Source organism: Molothrus ater, chromosome 11, assembly GCF_012460135.2.
Source record: "Molothrus ater isolate BHLD 08-10-18 breed brown headed cowbird chromosome 11, BPBGC_Mater_1.1, whole genome shotgun sequence".
Classification (NCBI taxonomy): domain Eukaryota; kingdom Metazoa; phylum Chordata; class Aves; order Passeriformes; family Icteridae; genus Molothrus; species Molothrus ater.
Genome location: NC_050488.2, coordinates 13,964,940 through 13,978,738, shown reverse-complemented (window position 1 = coordinate 13,978,738; position 13,799 = coordinate 13,964,940). Strand labels below are relative to the sequence as shown.

At 43.2% G+C, this 13,799-nt stretch overlaps 1 protein-coding gene across 8 annotated transcripts in view; it reads left to right on the top strand.

The window, feature by feature from the left end:
* The window catches only part of CADPS (calcium dependent secretion activator), a 204,182-nt gene that overhangs the window by 140,572 nt on the left and 49,811 nt on the right, over positions 1-13,799 (top strand). For all 8 annotated transcript variants that reach the window (XM_036390827.1, XM_036390824.2, XM_054515999.1 and 5 more), the window contains 2 exons: positions 7,689-7,795; positions 13,270-13,426. In XM_036390827.1, the coding sequence (XP_036246720.1) occupies positions 7,689-7,795; positions 13,270-13,426 (264 nt within the window). The remainder of the gene's footprint in view (positions 1-7,688; positions 7,796-13,269; positions 13,427-13,799) is intronic.

The following is a 13,799-nucleotide window of genomic DNA, read 5'->3' as shown; positions in this document are numbered from 1 at the left end:
CTACAAACACTCAGATTAATAATTGTAACCTTTTAATAAGTGTTTGTTTATGTAGGTCAGAAATACATAATTATTTAGAAAAGAATATCTTCCCCATCCCTTCTGCACAGGGATCCCATGAGCACAAGTGCCACTTTGCACTGCTGGAGTTGGGTACAGGCAGCTTCAGAGGTGGTGCCCACCAAGGCAGAGTTGTCAGTTTCTCAATTGCTTCTGTTTGGTGTAAGACTCAGGGGGGGGTTCAGTTTTCAGGCTGAGTAATTCTCATTTTGCAATTTAGGTTTGGTCTCTGGAAGGAGAGGTTTCTTGTGGTAGTGCTGAGTTGGTGCACAGAGATGAGCAGTGAAGGAGACAGATCTCACCTCAGTGCTTAGTGCCAGGGTGTGGGTGGCAGAGCAGTGGAACATCTCATGGAAAGTAGCTGCAGAGCAGAGGGACCTGCTGAAGTCCTATTGCTCTGTCCCCAAGGCAAATTGAGCTATCCAAAAATACCAGGTTTTCGCTTGTTCAGCAGCAGCTCCATCCCCTGTGCAGGGAAGGAATCTCCAAGGGCACCACACCTCACTGTGCTGCAGGGCTGGCACACTCTGTCCTCCCTGGGTGGGCTCCTGGGCAAGCTCAGCCTCACTTGAAAACACAGCCAGTGGTGATGCCAGGTGGCTGTGAAGCTGGAACCCGCTCAGTTCAGGGGTCAGTGCTGCCCATGGGGCACTGAGGGGCAGCTGCAGTGCCTGTACAGAGGCAGACATCTCTCAGGTGCCTGTGTCAGGCTGGGGACCTGGGTGCACCCATAGGAGAGGGACCGAGCAGGGCAGCTTGGGCTGCACCAGCCTGAGCTGGCAGCAGCCAAGGAGCATCTTGGTGGTACACTGGCCCCAGCAGGCGTGGCAGGCGTCCTGCACCGAGGCAGTGGGTGCAGGAGAGCTTGGTTTCAGACTAGAGCAGCGCAGCAGGTTGTTAAGGAGCAGTGGCATTTTCCAAGGCAGTCGTACTGGCCCTTGTCACAGCCCCATGCTCACTTTACGTCACTCGCCTTCCCTGTTTCTGGATCTCATCCTGGGAAGCTCTGTGCACATATCTGGAACTCCTCAGCTGAGGAGCTCAGCTGCCTGTCAATTGACCAGGTCCAAGGCAAGGAGAGGTCCTGTGTGATCTGTCAGCCCAACCCCTGTTAGCCAATCACTCCAGAATTTGTGATAAATCACAAAGCTTAAAAAGTAAAAAAAAAATTTACATTGTTTGAGTAAATAAAAATGTAAAATATATGAAAATATCAGTCTTTGTGTGGAGGAGTAGAGGCTGAAGTCATTAATAAATCCTATACTTTCACTCAGGCATGACTATAACCTGTATCTATGTGTGTTGAAATGCTGCTTTATTTGTTTCATTCCTTGAAGTGGCATTGGGCTGTACTTAACAAAGAATCGTTACGCAGCTTTCAAGATTTCCTCTTGACTTTTCAAAGGCAGTGTCTAAAGCAGTACAAAGTTATTGCAAGAGCTTCAGAAATTCAGAGATCTGCATTCTGACATTTTCTTTCTATGAGTCTCCCACCAACTGCGGGAGCAACTTGCTGCCTGGGGCATGAGACAGAATTCAGATAGGCACAAATTCTTCCCTAGGCTCAATAATCATTAGAAAATCAGGAGAGCAGTTCTCTCTTCAGTATATTGAGGTTTTGAGGTGAATTGGCATCTCTTTCTAAATAAAAAAAAAAAAAAGTCTATGATTTTTTTCTTTCCTTTAAAATAAAATATCTTATTTTGAGAGAAAAAATACCATTACTGAAATCCCTTTCAGATACATGCAAATTAACTTCATGAGTATAATAAAAGGCTGCCCTGCCTTGTCCTTGGGCTAAGTCCATTATGCTTTATAGTTATCTTGAAAACAGCAGTTTTTTGTATCATTTTGATTATTGGCTCACAAATGAATGCACAGATAACACTTGGATGCTAAAGCCCTTGGCAAGGGTCATATGTTTTTAATTATTATAAGGAAATCATTGAATCAGTGGCTACGCTTCTAAAAAATATGAAAAGTCAATAATACTCTTCTCCTGCTGCAAATGTAATTCTTATTGTTGCTGATGATTTAGTAACCCATATAGCAGAAATCACAGTGCTGAGGTAGAAATACATAGTTCGAAAATTTTCCAGTATGTAAGAGCCACACACAATGAATTGTGTGCAATATCTATACCAATGTAGCACAGATTTATCAATATACCTGTTATTGCAGGCTGAAGATCATTGCAAGCACAAACCCTGAATTTTTCAAGTAATTTGAGCTTCTGCAAGTATTTTACGTGCCAGTATCATACAGAAGCATAAAAACCTTTAGAAGAGTTTGTCCAGGAAAGCACTTTGTCAGGCAGTAAGAATTTGCTCCTGGCTCTGATTTCAGTGATGAAGGTGTTTAAATCTTACTCATCTGACACACATGAGCAGCAAGTACAAGAGAATTTCTGATACTCAACTGGCTGTAGTGAGGGATCAGAGAGGAAAAGGACAGGGAAAAAAGAAAAGCCAAAGTGAAACAAAACCTGCCGCACACTGCAGCTGATCACGAGCAAGTGCCATAAAACCCATCCAGCCTCACACATCTCCCTTGCTCTGAGTGGGAGCTGAGCCATCCCTGAAAGGGACCTCACATGTCACCTCTGAGACCTGGACCTGGAGAAGGGTGTGAGCTCTAGTGCCTCATAGTGCATGGCTGTCACAACCCCATTTCTCTTTAAATTTACAGAGGAAATTAATCCTTTTCCTTAGCCAGACCTTAATCTTTTAAATTTTCACGCGATAAAGAGACAACAAAGAAAAGCATGAGTTGGGGCTCATGGCTGTTCAGTGCCCACAGGAACAGAGAGAACTCTTCTCCTCCTTCACCTCCAGGTGGTTCTGCAGCCGTCATGCAAGAGCCTTGAATTTGGGTCTGAAAAACTAAAATGTGTGAAAAGAGCTGAATATTTGTGCAGATTGGGCCAGATCAGAATTATATCAAGAGTTTGTTGCTTAGCCTGCTCCAGTGCCTTGTGGGAGCTTGTTTCCAAGAGGGGTGGTGGGGGGATGCCAGGAGCAGGGTAAGGTGCTGGAGGGGTCTCTCACAGGCCCCCCAGAGAAGTGAGAGCCACCCTGGGGCACTGTGCTGACAACTGCACAGCGGGAGCCTCCTCCAAGCTGTTCTGTACGCGCTGCACCATCGACTCGTGAAGATGCTGCTGCATCTCTTGCCTTTTCCTCCTCCTCTTTCTCTATTAATGACTTTTCCCTAGGACAGAAAACACTTGTGCTAATCAGGCCCGTTCAACACTCTGGAGTCTGGATGTCTGTGAAGCCTAGGAGCTATTTTTGGATGGGTAGCTGTTAGGGATGCAGGGGCTGGACTCCACATTTAAGGATGCTTGAGGGCTGCAGTGCTGACGTGTGCAATGGGGTGAAACTCAGATTCCTTTCACCTTGGCTTTGGCACTCTTAGAAGAGCTCTCTCTCTTTGACACCCCCAACTTTGCCACCCAACAGACTCCCCTGGGTGGTGAGGGGTTCCCACCCTGTAGTTGTCAGATATGGGTGGGAGAAGATGTGCAATTCCCTCTCCCCACCATCCCTTCCCATCCAGAGACCTTGGCACAAGCTGCTCTCCATAGCAATGGGCAGTAAAATACTCTTCCTACATTTGCATATCAAACTCAGGAGCAATCAGTGAGTAGCCAAATTGAATTCTTGCTCATGTTTTAAAGCAGAGTGAAAGTCATTAGGCCAATGCCCAGAAAAGCAGTTATTTTTGTCACTTGAGGCTGAGAGGTTTGTTTCTGGGGACAAAGTCACCCTTGGTAAATGTTGAACAAAGATCAGGATTACTCCAGAGATGAATGAATAGATTTGCTTTTCCTGTTGTAAGAAAACAAGGAAAAGAAAGAAAGAAAGAAAGACAGTAGCTTGAATCTGAGAGTCTGAATTAATCATTATACAGCTTAAAAGACTAAAAATGTGTGTGTGTGTGTGAGTGTGAGTGTGTGTGTGTGTGTGTGTGCATGTGTGTGCATTGTGTGTGGTTTTATGTATGTATGTGTGTATGTATGTGTGTATGTGTGTATGTATGTGTGTATGTGTATCTATCCCTGTGTATGGAGAGGGGCACCAACCTAACTCACATTCCTTAATGGTTTACTCGAATATTCTTTATTATACTTTGATAAGTGTTGTAGTTCTGTGAGAAATAAAAGCAATCAGAAATCTCCTTTACACAAGCCAACTGATTGTTTTTCCCCCACTGGAAAATGCAAGCAAAATGGCAAGGACTTTTGGCAATAGAATGTCCAGATAAATATGCCAGAATCCTTGCAAATGGCATGATTAAAAATAGTCACAATGCTGCTAAAAACTGTTATTAAAAGGAATAGAAACTATTGTGTTAATATATTCACAGCATATAATTTATTCTCTGGGTGTATGTAAAAGGAAAGGCTATTTTCTTTGAATTTTTCCTATGCTGATATTGTAAACTATATGACAGATGGGTCAAGTCCTGATTGCAGTATTCTAACATTTGGAATAGCAAGTAACATATTTGATAGAGCTGGCAAGTTTTTATATATGATTCAACCCAGAATATAAAAGCCACTAGAATTCCAAGTTGAAAATAATTAAATGAGCTGGAAACGATCAGGAACCACACATTTTTAAGTGACAGATTTTTTTACATGTTTAAATTGCACAAGAATATTTTATAGCTCCCTTTAACCAACAGTGACGTTTAATTCTAAAATGTGTAATTGATATTTGCAAAGCAATTAATTCCTATGGCTCATTATTCTATTGCTAAACGTGCCTAAGCATTGGGGAGCTGACTTCAAGTTGTGTTTTTTAGTTCACCTTTTCTGAATTCCAGAGTTTTAACTGAATTAACCCATCTCAGTCTCCTGGTGTGACTGCACTAAGTGTGGTTTCATACTTGCATTGAATTTTTAGCTTTCTGATTGCACGGTGCTGTAGGATGTTCGAATCTGCTGACTTCTAGAATACGTGTTGTCAGATGGTGTCATTACCGTGTAATACCCCAAATACCGATAAGCAAAAACCCAGCAGCTTATTCCATTTGTATTTGATCATTTCTGCTTATGTTCCTTTTGAAATTTCCATCTTTTTTGTCACTGTTTATGAAGTCATTTGTCTCTTTACTTTTGGCGTCTCTCTCTCCGTCACGCACCACCAGCCCGTCCGCCCAAGCCGAAGCCGCCGGCTGGGCCACCATCATCTCCTCAAACGCAGACTAACATGATAGATCATATGCTCAAAGGCATGGCCAAACAGCCGCCAAGTACTGTAATAGTCTTCCTTTCTTTTATTCAGTGGTTTCCTAGTCTAGCAGCCGCTCGTGTAGCAGTAGAAAGCTAGTCCTCATGTGCAGCTTGATACATACAAAACACCTAGCGCGACGTGGTAGGCTTTAGAGATTTAGAGGTAGCATTTATTTCAAAATGTCCACATTTTTTTGTCTAGCAATGTCTGACATATGCAACATTTTCAAATATCAACGTCAGCACAAAATAACATTGTTGTTGCATAACATTTTGCATGGAAACTATAAATATGTATGAGCTTTACATGATGTTGGATGAAATGTTTGATAAGTATATCGTATACGTTTCATGTAACTGTCAGTGCTCCAGCTATCTTAGCAGAATATTCTGATGTATAGTAACTTAACCAGGGAAATATTTAAAATAAGAAGGAAAAAAATTAAGATTGACATCTGCTGGCTGCCAAAGTTATATAAGCATCAATATTTTCTTTAAAGACAGCATCTTTGAGCAGTTGTTCTTATTAACACTTTTGTCTTTTAGTTATATTTGAGAGCAGATCAATGTTGCAAATGAGAATGGGCCTGATGCTGCACTGATCAATGGAAAAGCTTCTCCTTGGCTTTGGAGGTGCAGAAACAACCAGATCTTACTGAGGGACCTGTCTTTGGGCTTCTTTTGCAAAAGGAAGTGGTTTCTACTTCTTGTAGCCATTGAGGTGCTGGATAGTGTAGGACCAAGACTGAGAAGTTAACCAGGAGCTTTCCAATTTCAGTATTTGCTCAGTAAATTATATTAAAGGGAACCTTGATTTTTTTTTCTTTTGTTTGTTTCCAATGATACAACAAACATCAGCAAAACTGGAGGAGAAATGCCCAAGGCCCTTATCTGTGCCATAAATCAGTAAAACTGTACAGTTCATTTGCATGGTGCTTTACCATCCCTCAGCCAAGCTGAACCCCTACAGGGCCAGACTCCAGCTTGCTGAGCTCCTCCAAAAACCAGCCACATTTGGGACTGTCCTGAAACATATGGAACTGTGTAACCTGTAAACAGGTATTCAGAGAAAACTAGGGGCTGGCAAGATTTTGAGGGGGAGAATGAAGTCCTGTAAGCTCCCTGAGCCTTCAGCAAGGCAGGGATTTCTCCCTGGGTGACCCAGTCAAGCAGAACAGGCCACCTTGTGCAATCTCAAGCTTCTGCCCCACCAGTAAGACCGAACACTAGGAAAAAACCAGGGTGTGTGGAAGGCTGGAGCGAGATGCCCTGTGAATACTTGGCCTGTTGGCATATGGATCCCAAGGGGGCAGGTCTCCCACTCCATTCCCGCTCCAAACAACCATCACAGGGAGAGTTTGCACACCCCTGGGCTGTGAGCTGCCCTTTGATACCATGGAGAGGCCAAAATACCGATGGATGCAGAGGTATGGACTGGCTGTGTAGTGAAATGCCTGTCTTTGCCCTTGCTGCTCAGGAGAGCTGGGACAGGTAGCTGGGTCTGAGCCAGAGAGACATGTCTGTGGTCAGCTCTCTGGAAGCTGTCCTTCAGGGAAATTGTGGCTATTTTCTTTTCCTCTACATTATTTCTAATGAAATGCTCTAAATGTTCCGTATTGTTAGCACCTCATATTTTTAATATGTTATTAATAATATAAATTACCTGGAAGAACATAATATAATAATTTTTTAGAGTTTTCAGAAGACACTGCAAAAGAACTCAAAATAGGTAAACACCAAGCTCCAGGATTTAAACTCTTTGGTTTGTTTTGCGGGGTTTTTGTTTTAAAGTTGTGTCTCTTTTCCCATATAAATCTTGCCCATGAGTGTGGGATTTACCACTTTTCACTCCCTCCAGCATGCATAACTCCTGACCCTTGTGGAGTTAAATCCTGGAGCAAGACAGACCTGCGAGTTTTGCTTTTAGAAGCAGGTGACATTTAAATTGCTCGAGTCTGACAATTTATTACAAGTGCAGACAGATTTGTTTTAATTGATCTTCTTAAAAGCATTTTTAATGATATAGATATGATTCCTATAATAGCATCATCTACATTGAAGGATACATATTGTTCATACATTAGTGGCCAGATGCTGTCTTTAGGGAATGTGATGTTCTTATTTGAGCTAATAAAGTGCCACCATAAAGCAAACCAACTCTGACAGTATTGTGAAATTTGGAGCTGGAGCACTGTATTTTCATAGTATAATAACGAATGTGGCTTTCTGGTTTGCTCAGTACTAATTATATAAGCATTTAACATATGCATGAAAAGATCTTTAAAGCTGCAGAATATTATGGGGATTTTTTTTTTAACCTCTAAAATAACTCACTGTTCGTCTAGCTTTTCACCCTGCCTTCCTTTTAACTTGAGTTCTTGTACTACAGAGAATGTAGGCCGGTTAGTCACACCAGCTAAAAAGTTAGAAGATACAATACGTCTGGCAGAGCTGGTAATTGAAGTCCTACAGCAAAACGAAGAGCACCATGCAGAGGTGAGCAGCGTCCCCGGCGAGGTTGTGTCCGCCCAAGTCTTCCACAGGATCCGGTGGGAGCTTTGTATATTTGTGTGATGTCTTCCCAGCTGGTGCTGGTTATCTTTTTTAAAAGCTGGAAGTACACTCGAGTATGATGAAGGCAAGGTACACTTCAGGAGGAATGTGTTTTCAGAGGGGAGGGAGGGCTAAAGGATGAATTAACTGTGCTCTCCTCGATGTCAGTCTGCAGCCTTTCTGACAGTGCCAGTCTGGCCAAAATATTCACCACCAACTACCTGCAAGAGCAAGCCTGTCCACTTTCCAGAAAGGTTGTATTTCCAAATCATGAGCTGTATGTGTGTGCCTCCAGCCAGCATGAGCGGGGTCCCTGCTGCAGCTGCTGCTCCTGCTGTCCGGAGGGGAGCAAGGAAAACTGCAACAAAACAGAATCATTCTCCTTTCTGCCCCTTTCTGAGAATTCAGGTCATTTCTAGGGGTCTCCCTGGGCCCCTCCAGTACATGATGAACTCACCTGGTTTCCTGTTGGCCTCTTCTGCCTTGGCTTATTGGTAATAGCTCAATGACTAGTCACAGAGGTTAGGATGAACTATGCTCTGTTACTTATTGTCTGGGTTATCTAAGGCCTAATACAACCACTCTTAACTATTTGAAGCACCTTAACAGAAAGATTTGTGTATGAAAATCACTGAAACCATGTCATAGTCAGATATACACCAGAAAATCGTGAGGCTTGATCCTGGAAACACTTGGTCCCACAGGCAGCTGGCATGGCTGGCTGTAGTCCTGCTCTCAGCACGTCAGGACATTTCTCCCTGAGCAGGTGATGTTGCATACCCATGTAAGTATTTGCAGGATTGAGCCCTGAGTTCTCTGTAAATCTGGTGCTCTTGAATGCGTATTGAAAAGTTAATAATTTTAAAATTCGGAGGGAACAGTTATTGTTTATGACTGTAGGTATTGTTGCACTCTTTCACTATTTTCTCTTTTCCTTCCCATTGATATATATATATATATAGATATAGATATACTCACAATATTTTGCATTAAGAGCATTTGATAAATAATTTCACAATCACCTAAAAATCATTCCAGTGTGTATTAAATATGCAGTATAGTTTTACTTATTGATAATACACAGCAATCCACAAAACCCAACTAACGCCTGATTACATATTTAAATTTCCTCCCTGTTTTTCTACTGTTCATTCAATCTTGGATGATCCTGGCAGGGGAAAGAGGTATGTGACTAAACCGAATGAAACGAGTCACTCCTGTCATATTCCGTGCATGCCCTCTCAGTGCCATGTTTCCTACTGGGATTTTACCCTGGTTGCCCTCGCTTCCGTAACTTTGACCGAGGAATGTAACAGCAACTTTGGGTCGGCTGCTTGCAGAGCTGGTGGCCTGACACAGGAGGGTAAATGTGGCATAGCAGTCCAGTCCATGCATGCAGCAATGGGTATATTTTACGAGCGCTGCAGTTACATCCCAACACAACCCTACCTGCCTGGACTCGCTCCTCAGCCTGTTGTTACCTGTCGTTTGCATTCACCCGACCTCTAGTACACTGTGGTGGAGATGGACTAAGTACTACACGAGTGCCTAGAATGGTAGTGGTCTTCCTCTGGTTTTGTCTGTATGTGCCTTGTACTGGATATACAGTATTTATATGTAGAGAGAGAATGTATGAGGTGAAGAGTGAAATAAACCTCCTTTTTACTAAAGCAAGGGGTGCTTGAGAGCACTGTTTTATTCCACTCCTCACCAGCACAGGCTGGATGTACAACCAGCTGGGAAGGAGCTGTTTTTTAAAACACAGCTTATTTTGAAAAGAGGAAGCAGTTGCAGGACCAGTCACACTCAGCCAGCCATGCTGCCAAGATCCTTACATGATGAGGAAGGCTCAGAACTGTTCTCCAGCATCTTTTGTGTCACAAGGTTTTGATTAGAGACAGAAGGTTAATGCCAAGACAGATAGGAGGCATCCCCGTCCCTTGTTCTGAACGGGGACTTGGAAGGATGAAATCCATCTCTCTCCAGAAGCCCGGCACACTGTCGGTGCATTTTGAATCCCTGTCCTGAGGGTGGCTGTGGCATTTCAGCAGTGCACAGGCAGTTGGCCAGCTCTCTGCACACTTTGAATTGCACCCAGGGAAAAGAGAGAAGAGGCTGGGTGGTTTATCACTGATTTTTATTGTGTTGTAGCTACATTTTACTGTCACTGTGCAATGAGCATTGCTGACGTATTACACTTTATTTTTCCCCCTGTATAATTCCAGGTGACTTTTTTTATATATTGTCACTCACCTGGAGAAGGCTTGACCCGTGAGGTGTGACTCTTAAGTCTACTTTGGTTGTTCAGCAGAAAATTGCACTGCTTACTGGAGAAATGCCTTACTGTACTGAAAAGCAATAGTTTTTGCAATTAACACATGCCCCTTTTTTCCCCATGTGGACATCCAGGCAGGCTCCCTAATGAGAATGTAGAAAATAATACTCAAAGCATGTTCAAAAATCATTACAAAATGAGCATGATGTCTAGTCAGTTGGGTTTGTCTTACCCATGAGAAGAAAGCAACACAGCACAGGCAGAAATAGCAGAACCCGTGTGCCTATGTCTGAAATCTGGGAGCAGGAGGTCTCTGGCATTGTATCATCTCTCCCATCAGATGTCTCCTAGCTCCCTTTCCCTTCCTCTGGATGACTGATGACAATGTCAGAGGCAATGCCATTCACCTGATTTTAAATTTGTGTTTTCTCTCTCTATGTATACATATGTGTATATGTATATATGTATCTTAACTCCTTGAGGTCATACATATATACATGTGTATCCATGTGTAAAATATACAATAATAGGTGTGTTTGGCTAGAAAGCACACTTTTCCCCCCTTTACATTATTATTTAAGCAAAGCAGGTAAGTAGATGGTAAATAAATGAAATGTTACCATCTTGAAAAAGGTTTTCTAAGTATGGTGTTACCAATCCTACTTACAGAAATTAGGGAGGAGGTTGAGGATCCTGACAGAAGTTTGAGAATTACGGAGTTAAAATATGACTTTTCAAGCAAAAGGAAAACTGTTACTGATTTGGGCATAATTTTTTTCCACCAATGATCATATGCTTTTCTTTTTTTAAATAGCTCTTTTTTTCCTTTTTCATGAAAGCAGGTTCTTATTGCAGGACTCTGAAGTGTTTATATTGAGATTTGTTACAGAAGACATTCTTTGGCCTCCCCTCTTTTCCCTTCCCCCCAAATGCTGGTTGCCATCATAGCAGTCGCTCCATGCCTGCAGACCCAGGGCAGTGTTGGGTGGGTGCCAGCATGGCAGGCTCTGGGCAGGCAGAGGCACAGCCAGAGAAACCACATCAGAGCAAGGACAGCCCCTGCAGCCTTCCTGAAAACTACAGCCAGGCCTTGCTGAGATAAGAGGACCCTGCACAGGTCCACTGCTCAGCAGCACTCCTTTCCCAGCCACCTCTGTGAGCAGGTTGGAGCAGGCATCAGGAGCACACCTGCCTCTGGATGGTTTTGGTTCTTCCATGGTCCCTCAGAGGTTTGATGCCTCCCAGCATGGCATTCACTGCCATCCAGACTTGTGCCTGGCTGGACACCAGCACCAAATGTGGAGAAATGCTGAAGAGCACTGCTCCACACGTCAGCCCCACACAGGCTCCCTCACCTTGGTTTGGCTCTCCCAGAGTGATGACTCTGCAGACACCCAGGGCCACTGTCACCACTGCCACTTCACCCCTGAGCATCCCCAAGCAGGAGATGCTGCAGCAGAGCTGGGCAGCTTCCCCCATGGGCCTGAAGCTGAGGACAGTCTGCAGACAAAGGACTCTGCTGTAGCCACCTTGTCCCCATGCCATGACCACTGGGACACTCACCTGCTGGTGTTGCTGCTTCAGGCATGGGCAGACACTGAAGCTGTGCCTACATCTTCACCCCTATTACAGGGCAGGCCCAATCCTAAGATTAGTTTGGGGATTATGTGGTTGTTTTGGTTATTTGGTTTACATCTTGGATGCGCTCTGGGAAGAAAATGCCGAGTGCAATGCCCAGTCTATCCATGCCTTCACATCCATTTTGTATCGACTCGTGGAATAATAGCAGGGCAGTGTCAGTCTGCTTTATATTTTAAAGGATTGAAGGAGTGGAAATAGTTCCAAAGACCCCCTGCCACTATCACTGGCAGCCGAGAAGTCGAGCCAAAACAGGAAAAACTATGGCAGTAACCTGTTTTGGAGATGCTGTTCCCTCTCCGTGACGAGGTGAACCAGTAGCTGGAGTTGTGCTGTGCACATCAGTGAATCAGAACTGAACCCTGAGTGAAAGCCCATTCTTCTTATTCATGTCTCCTAAAACATGCAAAAAATGCCCTTCCCTGACTGGCAATTCCTCTTCAAACTGATTCCTCCATTCCCAATGTCGTCCGTTTCATCTCCACTCTTGTGCCTAAGCTAGAGGTTTCTTTTTCTTGCCAAGTGCCGCAAAGCTGTTCCTTAGCTCCTTTAAGTCACTGAGTAATTTCCTATCACTTCCAAATGACAGCACATGGTCCTGTGGACAGTTCTTCTCATACTGCATGTTCCCAGCCAGAAGTGACTACTGAACACGCATGCATGCATTTGCAGCATTCACATCTGAGCCATGTATGATGTGAATGTCACCTCAGAGAGCCCGCACAGCGAATTTTAAGGACCCATGTGCATGAGAATGAGTTACCTCACTGATATTTTTTGGTTTTCAAGTTTAGACATATGTTTTTCCTGCCTCTGTGAAAATATAGGCTTGCCATAGATTTTTTTTTTTACCTTGGCATGTTGATAGTAGAGCTTTGTAATGGGTTCCTAATCAGTAGCATCATGAAGGTGGTAGTGTGTTAGATAACCATGTAAAATGAACAGTGCTGTAATAACTTTTACTGGTGATGTTTGAAATATCTTGAAAACATGGTGTGAATGATTTAGGACAGATTTTAATGTCTCAGGCTTCTAGTTTTTCAAGACAAATGCAAGTACTGAGTCCAAGTAGAATTTAAGCTGTTGAAAAACACATTAGAAAACCTACAAGCACAGTGAAGAAACTCCCAAATTTCTGTACTTTAGAAATAAGAGTTAGTTGATTTTTTTTCCTGATACTTAGCATCATTAATGAAGTCATTTATTGTAAATTGAACAGATGAAACCTTCTCTGCTACGTTACAGCTGCATGCCTTTACAGTGGAGCTCTGAAGAGACCCTCTACAAGAAAGCTTTGTGTTAGAACTGCAGTGCCTAATTCTGTGATTAGCACTGCCCATGCAGGCTAGCACCCAAAGCACTGTTCTCTTTACAATAAAGGTAGTTTCCATGAGATGCGCTTTTTTTTTTTTTTTTTTTTTTACGATATGTGGCCTAACATCTTTCCCTGCGCTTTATTAGAACTAATACACATCTTTATTATCTTTTTCTGCCAACTCTGAAGGCCTTTGCTTGGTGGTCAGATCTGATGGTTGAGCACGCGGAGACCTTCCTGTCGCTGTTTGCGGTGGATATGGATGCAGCGTTAGAGGTGCAGCCCCCAGACACCTGGGACAGCTTCCCGCTCTTTCAGCTCATTAACGATTCCCTCCGTAGTGACTGTATGTATTCTGCATTCTGATCATTCCCTTTCCAGTGGGCTGCTCAGGTTACTGATAATGCTTTCAGCCTCTCCTTACTGCACAGAGAACTGAGATGGGTGGAGATTCACAGATTTACAAACTCCTTTAGCACCAGCTTTTATTGCATTGCCACTAGAAAAAGCACACCCCTTAAATCACTGAAGTCAAAGGTGGGAAGTTGAATTTTATTTTGCTTCATCTTCTCAAGTCTCTTGGTAATGGCTGCCTGATAAGCAGGGAATTAGGTACTCTATATTTGTCATTAAATGTGTGTATTGTTTTATATATGTGTACTGCATTTATTTGGCATGGAGTAAGCCAGTCCTTGCTTTAAGATTTTATTGAAGGGAGG